The sequence below is a fragment of the Neomonachus schauinslandi genome, chromosome 5 (genome assembly GCF_002201575.2).
Source record: "Neomonachus schauinslandi chromosome 5, ASM220157v2, whole genome shotgun sequence".
In the NCBI taxonomy this organism is placed as follows: Eukaryota; Metazoa; Chordata; class Mammalia; order Carnivora; family Phocidae; genus Neomonachus; species Neomonachus schauinslandi.
Genome location: NC_058407.1, coordinates 158,766,175 through 158,784,563, shown reverse-complemented (window position 1 = coordinate 158,784,563; position 18,389 = coordinate 158,766,175). Strand labels below are relative to the sequence as shown.

The following is an 18,389-nucleotide window of genomic DNA, read 5'->3' as shown; positions in this document are numbered from 1 at the left end:
CTTCTTTAGATTTGTTTTAAATTTTTGAAACCAGGGCTCCTGTCCATTGGTAGCTAATTGGTTCTTCTTGTTTTTATGTACTGTCCCGTATAGTACATGGATAGGTTTTCCCAGCATAAAACATACTGTTCTCTGTGTACAAGATGTTTCCTCTAATTGGTCCCCGGGGCGGGGGGGGGGACAGAAAATGCTGCCTCGACTTTATCACCACCACAGGGGGACCAGTTGGACTTTCTGGCCCAGATGCCTGGCACTTAACCCTGTTTCTACCTCCTAGTCCTCAGCAGTAAACAGACCCCCTTTTTTTTAATGAAAGAGTCAGAGAATTTGACCCAAACCCAAGAAATACTGTGCAAGCCCAAGAAATACTGGGAGGTATTTTTTGCCATTGGTCAGCTTGATGGTAGTTTTAGACTAAAGCAGGAAAGTGCCTTTTAATGATTAGAATTGTTTAGATGTGGCTAAAGTACATGTTTTAATCAGATATTAATCTGATCATGCATCAGTATCTGCATGATGATACTGTACAAAGTTATATCCATGGTTACTCCCAAAGGGTACGTACTTTCAGGGTTATGCTGTAGGCAAGACAACGAGCAGCCCTTCTGAGACAAATGCATAACTTCAATCATTCGTCCCAGACACGCATTCCTGGAGTCATGGTAAGTGCTTCTGCCCTGGCCTTGCTTTCCCAGAACATGGCGTGTGTCCATTTCTTTCCTGCAGTAGAAAACGTTCTTTCCTGTAACTTCACAGAATTTTTGGAGTTACTTCACTGTACATCTGGAGCCCTAGACGACCCCTCTGCTTGGCCTTGCCTCTACTTCTCTATTAGACAGGCTAAGGGACACCTGGACACGGGCGTGGATGCGACGGAGTTGGGAGGCTTGGCTTGCTGCTCACTAGCTGCGTGCACGTGAGCAAGGCACACGGCACCCTGGGTTTCAGGGCCTGCCCTTCTGAGTGCTGGACTTCCAAGGTCCAACTGGTTTCGACACAGTTTGTTTTTAGAGAAGTGAAGTGAGATTTCTACTGAATCATGACGTGTGGTTTTCTTTCTTTCTTTTTTTTTTTTAAGGTTAGTATCTGCCATTTGAGACCCACAGAACAGAGACAGGAAGGTGGGAGAAGACCTGTGAACGGTGCCCTCCTGACTGGGGCTTCCTCTCCAGGCTTTCCTGCTTTCTAGTGTTTTGAGCCTGAGCCGGGTGACATCGGGGGGCCACATAGATGTCACATTGATTCTCATCATGCCTTCTTTTATCTTTGTATTTCGTCTAATGCTTGTACGCCGGCCTGAGGGCCAGGGGGAATTCTTTGCTCATCTGTTTTCTTTGCCATGAAGAGAGTAGTGGAGAAAGAGGGTTCTTTTGAGAGTTTGAACACCCACGATAATCCTGTTAGCTTCCCAGGAAGTTTATATGAGATTGAATGTCTTTGCTTATGGCATCTGTTGTAATAACATCAGGTATGCTTTGCATACTTTTCAGCCTTGGTCAGTAGCTAGTACAGAATCACTTTTCTCAGAAATCTTCTTTATATATAGGCGGATGCAGTAAAAACACTGTTCTGGGTATGGCACAGGAATGTTTGAAAGGGACTCTGGGATGCTAGTCTTCATTTTTTTAGGTTTGGTGTCAAGGAGGCCATGAACCTAGATATAGGAGGCTCATATGATTTACCTCCTTATAGGATAGGCGGAACGTGGCTCCTGGAAAAGGTGCCAAAAAGCTTGATAAAAGCTTCTTTGAAAAAGAGCTATTTTTTTCCCCAGCATTGATTTTGTAAAAAGGTTAAGCTTTATTTTTTAATTTTATTATTTATTTATTTTTTAAAGTAGGCTCCACGCCTAGCAGAGAGTCCAACGTGGGGCTTGACCTCAGGACCCTGAGATCAAGACCTGAGCTGAAATCAAGAGTCAGATGCTTAACTGACTGAGCCACCCAGGTGCCCCAAAGGTTATGCTTCAGAGGGGGTGTTTTAGAGGCAATTAGATAAAACATAACAAATTTTAGTCAGGGTTTGAGAAACTTGTCATGTAGGTGCCTTAAGGGACAAAGCACCATTTATCCACCTTCAGTCTCAGTGTTTTTTAAGATAAATTGTTAGCAGTCTCCTGGTTTTTCTTTTTTGTTTTTGTTTTTAATGTTTATTGATTGAGTGCTTGTGAGCAAAGGTCATTGTGGTCAGAGGCCCTAAAGGGGGAAATTTAAATAGTCACATGTATCTTATCTCTGGAGGGACTACCAGTATTCCTGAGAAACTAAAAGTGGTACTCTCTTCTTGTTCCTTTTTCTCTCCTGAATTCGGACTAAACTATCTGGATGTGGTAGAAAGTACAGATGTGTTAGGCAGAGTCTCTTTCCAGGCACTTGATGTTCTGGTTAAGGAGAGAGGCCTAGTACCGATGAAGTGTTTGTTAACACTTACAGGTGGGGCTTTTGGCCCTTACTTTATTCCTGACATTGTGTTCACTGTGTGCTTTACACAGATTATTTAATCCTTAGAACAATCCCCATGTGTTGGGTTCTCTTATCCCCAGTTGGGCACAAAAGGAAAAAAAGTGACGGATTAAATAACTAGGCCGAGGTTGAGGTGCATTTGGAGTCAAGCCCAAGGAGCCCAAGCCCAGGGCCTGTGCTCTTTCATCAGGCCATGCTGAACTGACCAGAGAACAGGGCCATGGGCAAAACTGTGGTACTGATTCCATGACAGAGGCCCGAGATACAAAGAAAGGAGCCATGCTGTAAACTTTGGTTTTGTGAAAAATTTCATGAAGGTAGAACTATGAATTGCAGACCCAGGAGCAAATGCAGGATGGGAATAGACATTTGCTTGGGAGACCATGGGTGTTCAGACTGGAGTGATGGCTTCTTGTTGTGAGTGATGGTGAATCAGGCATGCTTTCCTTCTCTTTTCATCTTAGTAAACTCCTCTGCATTCTTCAAAACCCAAGGTATATTATCTCCTCTGCGAAGCTTTCCTTCTGTTCGTCAGACAGAGTTAGTTCCCTTTGGGCTCCTGAAGCTTTTTATACATCTGTCACTACTAGACGATGTAAACCATCACAGTCTCCTTTTTTTGTTACAGGCTCTCCCCGTCTCTCCCGTCTCTTCCCCAGGCTACCTCCAGTTCCTTGAAGGGACGGTCTTACTCATCTTTATATCTCTGGGGCTTAATGCAGAGTCAGTTACTTAGTGAGCATTGAGCATTGAGCTGAGTTTCTCAGATCAGATTCAAAGGCTCTTTAAAGCTAGATTTAGAATAATTGGGGACAGAGAATCAATATTTAGAAGAATTTATCTGGTGGTGAAGCACAGATTGGATTGGAATTGGGGAAGCTGACATCAAGGTGGCCAGGTTAAGAGAAATTACAGTAATCTAGGCAGGAGGGGAATAGGGCCTGGTAGAAGTAGCGGTGAGGGAAAAGGTACAAATCTAAAAGACAGTGTAAAGCAGGAACCAGCCAGCCTGATGACCTTAGTTGTGGGCATAGAAGATACAAGGAAGAGTCCAAGATTTCAGATTACGTGATCCTTCCCCTTTCAGGTTTTTCTTGTAATTTATTAGGTGATTATGGGTGTTGGTTGACTTCTCTGTTCCTTAATAAATGAGTCAGTTGTAGATAGGTCTGTGAACTGCTGAACCGTGAGCAGTGCAATAAAAGGAGCAGATAAAGTCCGAGCAGGCACAGCTGAAAGCTCCTCCACTTCGCAGATTTTAACTCTTTCTGGAACAGAAAACTTTGGTTTATATTAGATACGCACATAGCTTTCTGCGAGTATCTTCTGACCCAGGTTTATTTTCGATTCCTGCCCCGGGGTTTTAATTTGCTGCTGTGGTAAGCCAAGGAACTCTTGGAGAAGCATACATAGGCTTTTGGGATTGTAATCCTTTGTGTTGTTACAAATAGGTGATGGCTCCCAGCAGTCCAGGAGTCTCCCACTCAGATGTGACCTGCAGGCCCCCAATTGCTCTCAGTAGTTGGCGTTAATAGAAGAAAAAACACAACTTCTAAATTCACTATCTGAAAATACCAGCCTGAATGCTAAAAATAAGTATGACATTAGTTTTTTAAATGGTGTATGTGTATTTTCAGAAAAGTGCACAAATTGTACTGTAAAGATCATCCTTGTGTGCCTAACACTCAGATCAAGAAAATGGAATGTTACTAGTATTTCAGAATCCTTCTTCCCTACAGGTAACCACTATTGTGATTATAACACACCACAGGTTCATTGTGCTTGTTTTTAAAATTAACATACAGTGAATAATGAAGGATGTGTTTTCGCTTCTTGTACTCAACATTGTGTTTGTGAGATTCATCCATGTTGTTGCATGTAGCAATATTTATTCATTCTTGTTGTCTTATATTCTGATGAATAAACAGTTTATCCATTCCACTAGTGATAGTCATTTGGGTTCTTTTGACTTTTTTGGATATTATGAATAATGGTGGTATGGACATTTGTGTACCTTTTTTTTTGTATATGTGTACAGATTTCTGTTGGAGTTACCAAGGAGTAGAATTGCAGGATCATAAGGTATGCGTGTGTTCAGCTGCCATTGGTTATCTTTTTTAAAATTATTTTGTTTTAAATTCCAGTATAGTTAACATACAGTGTTATATTAGTTTCAGGTGTACGATATAGTGATTCAACACTTCATACATCACCCTGTGCTCATCATGGGAGGTGCACTCCTTAATCCCCATCACCTGTTTACCCATCCCTCATCCACCTCCCCTCTGGTAACCATCAGATTATTCTCTGTAATTTAAAGAGTCAGTTTCTTGGTTTGTCGCTCTTTTTTTCCCTTTGCTCATTTTTGTTTGTTTCTTAATTCCACATGTGAAATCCTATGGTATTTGTCTTTCTCAGACGACTTATTTCTCTTAGCATTATACTCTCTAGCTCTATCCATGTCATTGTAAATGGCAAGATTTCATTCTTTTATGGCTGAATAATATTCCATTGTGTATATATACCACAAATCCTTTATATCCATTCATTTATCGATGGATACTTGGGCTGCTTCCATAATTCGGCTATTGTAAATAATGCTGCTATAAACATAGGGGTGCATGTATTCCTTTGAATCAGTGTTTTTATATTTTTTGGGTTAATAAACATTAGTGTGATTACTGGACATAGGGTAGTTCTATTTTTAACTTTTTGAGGAACCTCCATACTGTTTTCCAAAGTGGCTGCACCAGTTTGCATTCCCACCAACAGTGCATGAGGGTTCCTTTTTCTCTAAGTCCTCACCAACACATGTTGTTCTTGTGTTGTTGGTTTTAGCCAATCTGACAGGTGTGAGGTGGTATCTCATTGTAATTTTGATTTGCATTTCTCTGATGATGAATGATGATGATGAGCATCTTTTCATGTGTCTGTTGGCCATCTGGGTGTCTTCTTTGGAGAAATGACTATTCTTGTCTTCTGCCCATTTTTTAATTGGATTGTTTGCTTTTTGGGTGTCGAGTTGTATCATTTCTTTATATATTGTGGATACTAACCTTTTATCGGATATGTCATTTGCAAATGTCTTCTTCCATTCAGCCAAATGGTTTTCTAAAGTGGTTATACCAGTGCATACTCCCACCAGCAGCACTCTATGCATGTTCCAGTTGCTCAACATCCTTATCAACACTTGTTATTGTCTTTTTAATTTTAGCCATTTTGGTGAATGGGTAAACCATCGTATTTTTAATTTGCATTTTCCTGACGACTGATGAGGTTGAGCACTTAATTTTCTGTATAGGCTTTTGAATACCTTCTTACGATGAACTATTTGCGTGTCAAAAAAAATTGAGTCATTTGTTTTTCCTCTGAGTCCTCTGTTAGTTATCCTCTGTTAGCCCATTTTGTGGCTTTCTTTTGAACTCTCTTCATTGTGCCATTTGATGAATGTTCTCATTTATCTTTTCCTTTATGTTTAGTGCTTTTATGTGTCTTATTTAAGAAGTTTTCCCCTACTCGAAGGTCATGAAGATGTTCTATATTGTCTTCTAGAAGCTTTACTATTTTATCTCTCACATTTTATATCTGCAATTCAACTGGGATTTTTTTCATGTGAATGTGTCTTACTTGGTTTTAATTTAATCTTTTCTTTCCTTCGTTCTTCAGGATCTGCATCTTAAATCCCAAGCACAAGCTGGGAAGCAGTTGGGTGTATTTGAATCCTGAATGTACTTTATAAATTAGTGCAGTGCTTGAATGGTCTTTGGGAATTGGAGCCTTCTCTTCCTACCACATCGTGGCATTTGGTTTTTGTTTTATGTTCTTTGTCCCTTTATTACTGGAAAGTGTAGTCTGCTGGAATATTACCACTTCCTTACTTGCCTTTAATTCCTAAACCCACAGCAATCTGGATTTTGGCTTCACTACCTGCTTGAAACCTCTGGCAAAGGTTCCAGTAGCCTTCTTGCTAGTTGGGGTGAATTCTCCAATATCCTTTGACCATTTGCAGGTCTTGAGCCTGTCTTTTATGTCTTTACATCTCTGTTCTAATTGTATGACTTTGGCAAGGCCTTAGTCTCCTTTTTGTCTCCTGTAGACTTAACATAGTTTAATTTTTTTTTTTTTAAGATTTTATTTATTTGCGAGAGAGACAATGAGAGACAGAGAGCATGAGAGGGAGGAGGGTCAGAGGGAGAAGCAGACTCCCTGCTGAGCAGGGAGCCCGATGCGGGACTCGATCCCGGGACTCCAGGATCATGACCTGAGCCGAAGGCAGTCGCTTAACCAACTGAGCCACCCAGGTGCCCAACATAGTTTCATTTTTGAAATCCAGTTGGAAAAGCCTCACTAGATATGTTTGGACAAAGCCTGTAAAGCCTGAGGACATGAATCTCCAGTTTCAAAGTGGGCCTGACCACTTCTCTTTTTTGTTTTGTTTTGGTCTGTTTTCATTTGGTATTTGAGACCAAATACAAATGATAACAGCCATAACTATGAATTAGATAATTTTTTAGAGTTTACATAGCAGCTTTACATGGGTCACTCTGAGGTAGGTATTAGTACTTACTACAGTTATCGAAGTGATTGAAAATGCAAACAGCACACTATTTGTTCTTGTTGGGAAGCACCCTACTGGGTTAGGTTTTAGAGTTTCCTTTTTCATGTAACCATTGTTTGGTGGAGAGCATCCAATCTGCGATCCTTTTGGATACTTTCATCTTTCTGCTTTTCTGCTGGAATGCTTCTTGGGTTGGAGCAGGGGAGGAGTGGATGGGACTGGGAATGGAGCTGGAATTGCATTCTTTGGAGAGTTTGTCCTGAACATGCCCCAGTAGCATTTAATGCATGGCTGGTAATTGTCAAGTTCACAAACTTCTGCCTCAAGAACCAGTACAAAATAGACCTTGATGCGTTGAGTGCCTGAATGTGATGAGCTCAGGTGTTTGCTAGGATCTGCTCTGAAATGATTCTACAAGAAAAAGTTGTGGAGCAGGTGGGATTTGAAAATGTGTCCTTAGTTTTCAGGGACCCATTTGGCTTCAGAGGAACTCGTTTATTTTAACTAAATAGCTGACTTAAGTTCAACAGATATCTTTCAATTTATGTTAATTTTTATTTTATTTTTTTGCCAGTAAGTTACTTGTGAGATTTTCCTTTGATTCTTTCATATCTTTCCAGAAACTTTTCTTAAAACAGCAAATCCTTTTTTCAAATGAAATGGGTATCCCAAGTCGATTTATGAAACAGACCAAAGCATTCTTTTATTTATATCATTCATTTTAGGAATTTGAATTTTCAGCATTTACATAGAAAGCGAGAACAGTGAGGATGTTTTGATCAACACAAAAACTTGAAACCGGTGAAAAAGATTGCAGGCTTCTTTTAGCCTGACATTTCAATTTCTCCATTTGAAAAAATGTGTAGTGTTTTTTTTTTTTTTTAAGTAGGCTCCATGCCCAACATGGACCTCGAACTCACGACCCTGAGATCAAGAGTCACTCGCTCTACCGACTAAGCCAGCCAGGAGCCCCAAAATGTGTGGTTTTTTGTTGTTGTTGGTTTTTTTATTTTTTATTTTTTAAAGATTTTATTTATTTATTTGAACAGAGAGAATGAGAGAGAGAGAGCACGTGAGAGGGGGGAGGGTCAGAGGGAGAAGCAGGCTCCCTGCCGAGCAGGGAGCCCGATGTGGGACTCGATCCAGGGACTCCAGGATCATGACCTGAGCCGAAAGCAGTCACTTAACCAACTGAGCCACCCAGGCGCCCCTTTTGTTGGTTTTTTTTTAAGATTTTATTTATTTAATAGAGAGAGAGACACACAGCAAGAGAGGGAACACAACAGGGGAAGTGGGAGAGGGAGAAGCAGGCTTCCCGTGGAGCAAGGAGCCCGATGTGGGGCTCAATCCCAGGACCCTGAGATCATGACCTGAGCCAAAGGCAGTCGCTTAACGACTGAGCCACCCAGGCACCCCAAAATGTGTAGTTTTTAATAAAAGCTTAACTTGCAATCCAAGGATATTTTTCAGTTGAACTGATTCATTGGTTTGAAAAAAGAGTAAGATTCGAGGGCTAATCTTGATCATAAATATAAAATTCAGACAACTCCCAAGTGCTTAAGTTCTTGGGCAGTGATGCATCACTCAGCATGTCATTGTGAGTTGTCCTGGCACAGCTGTTCATATGTGACTGCAGCATCGGAGGGACAGCCGTGCCTGGCTCTGTTAGAATGCGAATCCCCCGTGTGCTCTGCAGTGTGCTTGTTCTGCTAGTTGTCGATGGGCTGGTGCAAGCCTGACTCAGCCTCTATAATCGGTACCAGTCCTAAGTGCTGGTTTATCCACAGAGATGGCCCAGGTTCCTCAGTGTCTTCAAAAGTCAGTTACCAAGTGGAGGCCTCTGGTGATATTACAGTTTGATATGTACATTTGAGTGTGGATTTGTTTTAAAATGCAGTTTTTGTAGTCTGCTCTCACTCTGGGGGCAATGGAGAGGATGTGGAGAAGGGAGGAGGGGGGAAGGTGGGGAGACTGGAATTAAGAGATAATTAAGAAATCAGAACTGCTCTTGGCTCTTGATTATCTCTGGGTAGATAATGCCAGTGAGGATTCAGAAATGGCCTAGGAACGCTCACCTTTCTGCAGACGGGTGAGTGAAGGAGTGTTGACTCCAACGCACTGCTTCAAATGACGTCTCCTACGTGAGTGGGAGAAGAGTATATGGGTTTGGGGCTCCACATGGAAGAGGGAGAGGTTGGGCATTGGGGTCGAGAGCCCCTCTCCTCTCATTCTCCACCTGAGCAGCTCTGCTGAGAATCTGGCTGTCTGTGGGTCCATGGTTGGGATGTGCTCATTTTGAGTTCCCGCTCAACTTGGCTCTTGGCTCTCAAATTCGAGATTGAGAGTTGTCAGAACATGTGACTCCAGAAGTGCCTTCAGAACCCCCACGGATCCATGCAGCAGTTTAACTGCAGTTCTTCTGAATCCAAATTTGGCTAATTATTTAGACTTGGGGCAAATGTATTAGCGATAGGAAGTCTCTAGGGAGCCCTAGCCTTCTCTCCCAGTCTCTTCACTCTGCCTGTTCAGTCAGGGCCAGGGGCTGTTATTTTGCTTTTAATATATTTCCAGAATTATATTTTGAGTTATTCCCTTTTCCTTAGCATAAATAATTGAGAATCGATTGTACAGTAGCATGAATTCATAGAGTATACTCAAAATTTGGGTTTTGAGCCAGCTGGGAAATTCCCTTCAGTTTTTCTGAATTCCATGCATTTGAAGAATGTTGAACCAAGATGTTTGAGGAAATAAATTACAAATGTGACCTGGAGGGAAGTGAAGAAAGCAGGAGACACAGTTACTGATTTTTTTCTTTTCTTTCAAATTCCTTTGTTAGGCATCTGAAGAAGCCTCCCTCAGGGCATTGGAAAGTCTGATGACAGAATTTTTCCATGATTGTACAACCAATGAAAGAAAACGTGAGATAGGTAAGTGAAGTGTTGAGTCGTCAAGAGTCACTTAAGACGAAAAGGCCCTAGTGAGGAGGAAGGAGTTTGTTGCCTGCGCTAGTCAAGCCTGCTTGTTTTGCCTGGAATTCTTGCTCTTTTTGCTCTCATTTTGCTGGTTGGTGGCGGCTGCAAATCTAGCTGTGCAAGGACTGTAGTCCATGGGGCCCACTATCATCCAGAGTGATGGGTTTTCTTCCCTTTGGCTGAGTGTGGAAAACCCCTTCCGCTGCTTTGGTTCTTGAATTTCAGCAATGTAAAACTTACGTGAAAGAGGCCTGCGACTATTAACTTAAACAAAACCTCATGAAAGTGTCAAAATGACACGGTTTTGGTGTGTGGAAGTCTCATCCAAACCTTATCTAGTGCCCACAGGTCCTTTAACTGGTATTCCCTTTGGGGGCTTCTTGCTTCTTTTTCTACTATTGTCTCTCCCATTCTGTAAGTTTTGATGAATAAAGGCTTCAAACAACACAGAGATGTAGATATAATTACCTTGGGTCTTCTGGGAACCTCAGCTCTTTCTAGAACTTCCTTTTGAATTTCATACTCATTTACATGAACAATATTCATTAAAGCATAGCATAAACTAGAATGTGTATTCAAGTGTCAGATCTCTGCCTCCGAGACATGAGACATGTTGCCCTGTGTTCCTGGAGTAATCCTTTTTTTCCCTCTGAGTCCTCACTTAACCCCAGAACTTCCAAACAAAAATGTTTTCTTCCCTATCTCAAGCTAAAGGCTTTTCCCCTTGGATGTCTGACTGCTCTGTACTGACCTCACGTTCATTGCTTTCACCTCTGGAGAGGGCTTTTTCGGTCTCTAGGACTTGGAAGGCCCATTTCTCTGCCCCACTTGGCTTCTCTAAGTCATATTGGCCAGTTGAGTGTTGTGACTGATTTTTGCCTTTGGTCCAGAGCTTGACTGGAGTCTGGGTTTCCAGGTGGCCAGTAGACCTTTGACTGTAGCCCATTTTCTCTTGCATTCTTTGAACATCATATCAGCTCCTGGTAGTTGTGAATTTCTTACCTTTTTTTTTTTTTTTTTACTTTTAAACTTGGTGGTTTTAGGCCTGCCCTGTGCATGTTATGCCTATCTTTTCTTAGGGAGTATAAGTAGAGAATTAGAATATTTGTAAACGGGAGTGCTGACGGAAGCTGAACCCAATAGATAATCAGGCATTTGGCTTAGAAGATCCACTCTGCTTGCTTCCCTAGATTCTCTTATTACTCAGTTGGGCTGACCCTTCTGCCTCCAGAGTGATCTTCTCGTTAGTTTTATGCTACCAGAGTACCTTATACTTAAGTAAAAATACCACTGGTGATGTTTACCAAAGCCCGTGAAGGCTCTGTCCCTTACATCAGTCTGCTGTAGCCCAACACTAATATCTTTGAAGTCCTATTTTTAGCTTATTAATTGAAATGCTTTTGGTTTTTCTCTTAATTTTTTGGTTTGCAAAGCAAATATTGCTCACTTTCAGTGTTCATGAATTAAAAGTGGAACCTCTGAACTAAAATCGTATTCTCATCTGATATAAAATAGCATTAAATAGGGGCGCCTGGGTGGCCTAGTTGGTTAGGCGACTGCCTTCGGCTCCAGTCACGATCCCAGGGTCCTGGGATCGAGCCCTGCATTGGGCTCCCTGCTCCGCGGGAATCCTGCGTCTCCCTCTCCCGCTCCCCCTGCTTGTGTTCCCTCTCTCGCTGTCTCTCTCTCTATTAAATGAATAAATAAAATCTTAAAAAAAAGAATAGCGTTAAATAACCAGATACTACAAATGTCTAATTTTAAATGCAAGCTAAGGGGGATCCCTGGGGGCTTGGTTCTGTATGGTGGGTGTGCCTTAGTTCAGTTCTCTTTGTACCTAGTCTTTGGAGCTTTGTCTGAGTGTGTGGGCTGGAACCACTTGCTTCTTTTTTGGTATCTTAGGAGAAACTGAAGGCTTTCCTAGTGAGGTGGGAGAAAGGAAGGAGGCCTTTTATTACAGGGGCTCCACCCACCCTCCACCAAAGGCGTGTTATTAGTGCTCTAGAGATAGAGCTGTTCGCAGGGAACCTCGAGGAACAATCTGGTCATTTTCACAGTGGAGGAAGCCGAAGCCTCAAAGAGGAGCAGTGATCACCTGGAATGAGACTCCGTGAATGAGCGGCAGAGTCTCTAGCCCAGAGTTCCTCATTTCCGGCCAGAGCTCATTCTGTCTGTTTCGACTCGCGCTCTGGGATTCTTACAGACTTTCCCTTAGTTGAAAGACTAGGTCATCAGTTTCCTTGTGTGGGATTTTCAGTGAGGCTGTGGAGTACTAGCAGAACAGTGATTTTAGGATTAGAACGGGCTGCTGTACTTCCTGCTTTTCCAGGCGCGTCCTAGAATCTGTTGGGGTGTTGACGTTTATGTATCTTTTTACTCTTTTAAAATTTTTTATTTTTAAATTAATTATTTTTTTTACCCTTTTTTTTTAATTTTAAAGATTTTATTTATTCATTTGAGACACAGAGATAGAGAGAGAGCATGAGCAGTGGGAGAGGCAGAGGGAGAGGAAGAAGCAGACTCCCCGCTGAGTCAGGAGCCTGATGTAGGGCTCCATCCCAGGACCCTTGGATCATGACCTGAGCCGAAGGCAGAGGCTTAACCATCTGAGCCACCCAGGCACCCCACCCTTTTAAATTTATGTTTATTTTTATTTTTAAAATTTTTACCCCTTTTGTGTTATATTTCATGACCAGAGCAGCAAGGTGACTAAGGGACAGCGTGTCCAGAAATGTGGTCACAGATTCTTAGTGCTTGCTGTCTTGGGGTTCTGGCTGATGCTACCAGCAGTCTTAAGGAAGAGGAAAATCATTTCTAACTGATTTGATATGGGCTGGGCTGCTCCTGGCAACTTCCATGATTGCTACTCTTATTTACAGACTGTTTTTGGTGTGGTATTTTAAAATAAAACCAAATGAAAACCAAATAAAGAGAATTATCCATCTTTAATTCTCTTGCATTTTTTCCTGCCCTGCATTAATTATATAATTAATTAATATTTTCTTGTCCTGCTTCTCTAGCCATCATTTTGTGTGTGTTTGTGTGAACAGTGTGAGTCCTATGGAAATATATACAGCCAGTACCCCAGAGGAAACAGGTTAACAATTAGCCATAGTTTATAAGGTGAAATCTTTTTTTTTTTGAAATGATATTTTATAACTGTCCATACTTAGGTTAAGTAAGAACTTTTTTTTTTTTGAGGGGGGTAGGGGCAGAGGGAGAGGGAGAGACAGAATCTTAAGTAGGCTCCACGCCCAGCACGGAGCCTGACATGGGGCTCGATCTCACAACCCTGAGATCATGACCTGAGCTGAAATCAAGAGCCGGGTGCTTAACTGCCTGAGCCACCCAGGCGCCCCAGGTTAAGTAAGAACTTCAACAATGAAAGTTTCTCTGCCTAAACGAGTGCCCGTAGGCTATTGGATTGTAGATGGCTGAACACACCATCCATGCCCATGGTCATGTTGTGTGGTCTCTCCTTTCTATCTCGAAGACACGGCCGGATTTTTCTAGTTGGTTTTGGCATCAATCACATGATATGAAGAGATGTGTGTTTAAAAAACTAATGTGACAGCCCAGCCTTGTGTTGATTTCATGTCTTTTTATAGCCTTGTTTTGTTGCTATTTAACTTTTCCAGAGGAGCTTCTTGATAACTTTGCGCAGCAAATAGGAGCCTGGAGACTCTGCCTGTACTTCCTCTCCAGCACTGGGAATGACTATGTCATGATGTATAGCTTAACGGTGTTTGAGGTGAGTTGCCAGATGACTCTCTACTGTTTGGAAAAGTATTTTGTGGTCACAGTGCCGGGTCGTTGGCACTGGACTTGAGCTTCAGTGTGCAGACAGCCGGGAAAGAGTGGTAGCTCAGCGCAGGGGTACCTCCCAGATGCTGCCTCTGTCGGGATGTCTGCTGTGCTGGGGCACCTTTCCATCTTTGACGCCAGAAGGGTGAGATGGGGCTGGGTCAGTAGGTGGGCTGTTGGTGGTAACATGGAACTCTTCCTTCTATGTTATCATTTAAAAGAGAAAGATAATGAAAGAAAAACAGTTTGGGAGGAGAGATGGTACTCATAATACCATTATCCCAACCACAAACATTTTCATTTATTTCAACTCAACTGTCTTCCAATTTTTGTATTTCTATGTGCATCTTTTTTTTTTTTTAAGCTAATTCTAATCCTGTTGCTCATGCCAGTAAGTGTTTAATACCATTGTTCACCAAGCCATTCCCCTATTTTTGAACATTAAAGTTGTTTTTGCCATTTTTTGGTGGCCATCAGAGGCAGTGGTATAATAGAAAGTTTTACACATGGAGCTTTTTGTTTCTGTGAAATTATTTAGCAGATCTTTCCAGGAGTGAGAATGTTGTATTATAGGGTTTAAATATTCCTGGTACTCTTATTGCCAAATTGCTCTAAGCCTTTGTTTAAAAGCAGGGTTTTTTGTTTGAGATGATATAGCTAACCATTGGATGAAAACCAGTTATTTTTGTGTATAGAATGGTTAACTTAAAAGATGTATATTTGTGTTTCAGAATCTGATCAATAAAATGTGGCTTGGGGTCCCATCTCAAGATAAGATGGAAATCCGTAGCTGCTTGCCCAAACTCCTTTTGGCTCACCACAAAACCTTACCTTACTTTATCCGGAACAAGCTCTGCAAAGTTATTGTTGATATTGGCCGTCAAGATTGGCCCATGTTCTACCATGACTTTTTTACGAACATTTTACAGGTAAGGATTCACCTAAGAAAACCTCATCTCATAAATTGTAGAAGTGATTATTTCCTTGTCTTGAAGAGGAGTTTTAAGATTAGCATTTTGGAACCGTAGTAGCAAGCTCATTATAGGATAAATGATCTCATTCGCTTAACTTTGTATTCTTGAGACATGTTGTACCTTTGTGCAGTGGCAAAAGAGCGGGGAAAACCCAGTCTCATTGTTAACCTCTTGTGAAATTTTGTTAGCAAAGATTTGAAAACCTGTTAGGTACTGCATCAGGTGTAGGGGTACAAGGGTGAGGCCTTCAATAGTTATAATTTGATGGGGGGGCTTGCTGTGCAAACAATAATTATCCAGCACTGCGGTAATTACTGTGGTGGCATAGCATTTAGCCTCCAGGAACTGAGGTATTTTCAGTGTTGGGTGCTAGAGTAAGTGGCCAGGTTGATGGGCCAGGGCCAGGGCCAGGCCAGGAAGGGCCTTGCTTTTGCAGGGGGCTTCGATTTGTAATTCATGGTCCTTCCTTGGGAGCTAATGAAAAGTGTGTAGAGGGGAGAACACATGACCACATTTTTGTGTTGGAAAGACAGTTCTGTAACAGTAGAGGTCTAGATTGCAGAGGGGCTGGAGCCCTGAGTGTGAGCGAGACAGGGAGGACCTGGCCCTGAGGCCTTTCTGGTGGGTGGAGGTGGGGCACTTAGGACACCCAGTCAAGAGGCTTTGGTCAGTGACGGGGTGGTAGGGGTGAGGGAAGGGAGGTTTCTGTTTCAGGTAGCCGATTTTCTAGGCCAGGGGTGAAGGAAGAGGAAATGGATTTGGGTAGAAGATGGGGAATTCAGTTTGGCAGAAAGCGCATTCAGGATTTGTGTGTTCTGTGTATATCTAGTGAGACGTTGAGAGCTGTGGATCTGGGGCTCCGGAAAGAGATCTGGCCACTGGTCAGGATTTCGAACTCATCAGAGTAAAGGTGGGACCTAAAAGCCAGGCAGGAGATGCTGTTGTTCATTTGAATCCTGTGATGAAGTTGTAAACATTTTCATATTATTGAGATAGTTGTGGGTATGCAGGAAATGGGGATTATGTACAGTTTATAGGAATAAAATTCTCTGAAAATCAGTGTCTCAGTGACTATAAGTTCAGGATTTTCTAGAACAATACCATTTTCTAACATTTTGTCTGCTCTCTCTACAAAGCATTTGAATGATGAGGCCGCTAAGAAAAAATACAGCATCCTTATTGCTTCTCTCAAATTTCCTCAAAGTGGCACAAAAATTCTTCATTCAGTTTTTTTTTTGTTCTCTATAGTGATCCATTTATCTAGAGATTTATTATTGGATTGATGCTGCAAAGGAGATTCATTCATTTATTCAGTAAGGTATTTGTTGAATACCAGCCATGTGCTAACTAAACATCTGGTGGAGATAAAGTGATGAAACAAAAACAGTGTCCCTGCCTTCGTGGAGCTTATAATCTCAAGGCGCAGACATCCATTAACAATAAGCAAATAAGCTTACAGGTAGTGATAAGTATGACGAAGAAATTTAAATCCAGGGTAAGGAGAAAGAGAGAATGCCAGGGGGTGTTAAGTAGATGGGATGATGATAGAAGACATTTTTGAGGAGCAGCCATTTGAGCAGAAACCTAGGTGGAAGTGATGGAGTGAGCCATGTGGGTATCTAGGGCAACAGCATTTGAGGCAGAGGGACTAGCAGGTGCAAAGACCCTGAGTGAGGGAGTGCCATTCCCTGAGGAATGGCAAGGAGGCTAGCGAACCTAGAGTGGTAGGACATGAGGTGAGAGGTTTTCCTGGCTCTCTCTGATACACTTGCCTTCACTCCAAGATGAGGACAGCTGTGGTAACTCTCCATCGCCCCCATAAAGGGAGAATGCGTTCTTAGGTGGGCTAGTGCGGGGCATGACCTGTGAGAAGAAGCAGTGGAATGTGAGCCGGAGATGCACAGTGCTAGCCGCAGCAGGTGAGGAGGAGCCATGTTTCCACCCAGCTGGGATCACTTCCTGTGATGGAGAGCAGACATTTCCTGTCTACCCTTGAAGTATAATGTAATTACTGGTAACAAATGACAATTGGGAAGAGCATTTTTAGGTGAAGTGCTCATGAAGTTTAAAAAGGCTAGTTTTCTTTCTGTGTTCACCACTTCCCTCTTCCCACCCTTCAGAAGTGACTCTGCTTACCTCATGCAACCTTTGTGACTTTGAAACACCCCGTAGTGAAAAGAGCATGGAGAGAGCATGTGGGTTTGGGGTCTGTGTCCATTTTTGTCACAGATCATCTTTGATTTTAGCAACTCCTGCCCGTTTGGGAGCCTCCATTTCCTTCTTTGTGAAACAAGAGGATTGGACAAAGTGATCTCTAAAATCCTTTTAGTCATATTCTCTGCTTCTCATTTATCCATGAGAACCAGTCAGTGGCATGAAAGCCATGTCTAGAATGATGGTGCTCCGTTGCTGATGGTTTTGGTTTTTTTTTTTTTTTTTTTAAGATTTTATTTATTTGAAAGAGAGAGAGCAGGAGCAGGGGGAAGGGGCAGAGGGGCAAGCAGACTCCCCACTGAGCAAGGAGCCTAATGTGAAGCTCGATCCCAGGTCCCTGAGATCATGACCTGAGCCAAAGGCAGACGCTTAACTAACTGCGCCTCCAGTTGATGACATTTTTGATAATGATGACAAAGTAAACTTTTCTTTAGGTAGTGGCAAACGAGCAAACTAGTTCTGGAGTCAGTCTCACCATCCTACATCCTTTTTTTTTTTTTAAAGATTTTATTTATTTATTTGACAGAGAGAGACACAGCGAGAGAGGGAACACAAGCAGGGGGAGTGGGAGAGGGAGAAGCAGGCTTCCCACCAAGCAGGGAGCCCGATGTGGGGCTCCATCCCAGGACCCTGGGATCATGACCTGAGCCAAAGGCAGACGCTTAACGACTGAGCCACCCAGGCGCCCCATCCTTTTTTTTTTTTTTAAAGTAGGCTCCATGCCCACCGTGGAGCTCAATGTGGGGCTTGAACTCACTGCCCTGAGATCAAGACCTGAGCTGAGAGCAAGAGTCAGTTGCTTAACCAACTGAGCCACCCAGGTGCCCCCATACTATGATCCTTTGAATAAAGCATCTAAAAGGGTTTTTTTCTGGCTCAGTTCCCATCATTGCCTGCTTGCTGTCTGGGGTGCATAGTAGTTTGCTTTTGTTTTTAACTCTGTGATGGTTGGCTGGGTATCTGTGCAATTTATGCCATCATTGTGGTGACCACATAGCAGGCCGAGGGGAGTTGATTTGGGGCCCCAGAAGGATACTTGCAGTTCTATGTGTTGGTTAGACCCTTTGTAGCCACCAGAGAAGGAAGTAGTTGAAGTCGAAACTGACCTCTGCTCCTTCTTTCCCCCAAACACAAGCCCAAACATCACACCTTTTAAAGTCTATTCTTCAGATTCCTGAAATCTGCTGAGCTGGACCTGTGGTCACATTGTGCCTGGGACCAGATAATTAAGGGGCAAGCAGCATAGAAAGAATTGCCATTTCTTTTCTGATACGGTGGTGTAATAAAAATCATTGAACTTTTTCAGAAGCTCACACTAAGAACCTGAACTTCAACCTAAAAGTGCTTATTCTCTGTTAAAATAAATTGCCAAGAATTACCTATGTTACGAGCATAAATTATAAAT

At 42.3% G+C, this 18,389-nt stretch overlaps 1 protein-coding gene across 2 annotated transcripts in view; it reads left to right on the top strand.

The window, feature by feature from the left end:
• XPO6 (exportin 6) overlaps nucleotides 1–18,389 on the top strand; it is a 103,225-nt gene that overhangs the window by 19,984 nt on the left and 64,852 nt on the right. For both annotated transcript variants that reach the window (XM_021700621.1, XM_021700620.1), the window contains exons 2-4: nucleotides 9,857–9,947; nucleotides 13,631–13,743; nucleotides 14,528–14,725. In XM_021700621.1, coding sequence (XP_021556296.1) covers nucleotides 9,857–9,947; nucleotides 13,631–13,743; nucleotides 14,528–14,725 — 402 coding nt within the window. The remainder of the gene's footprint in view (nucleotides 1–9,856; nucleotides 9,948–13,630; nucleotides 13,744–14,527; nucleotides 14,726–18,389) is intronic.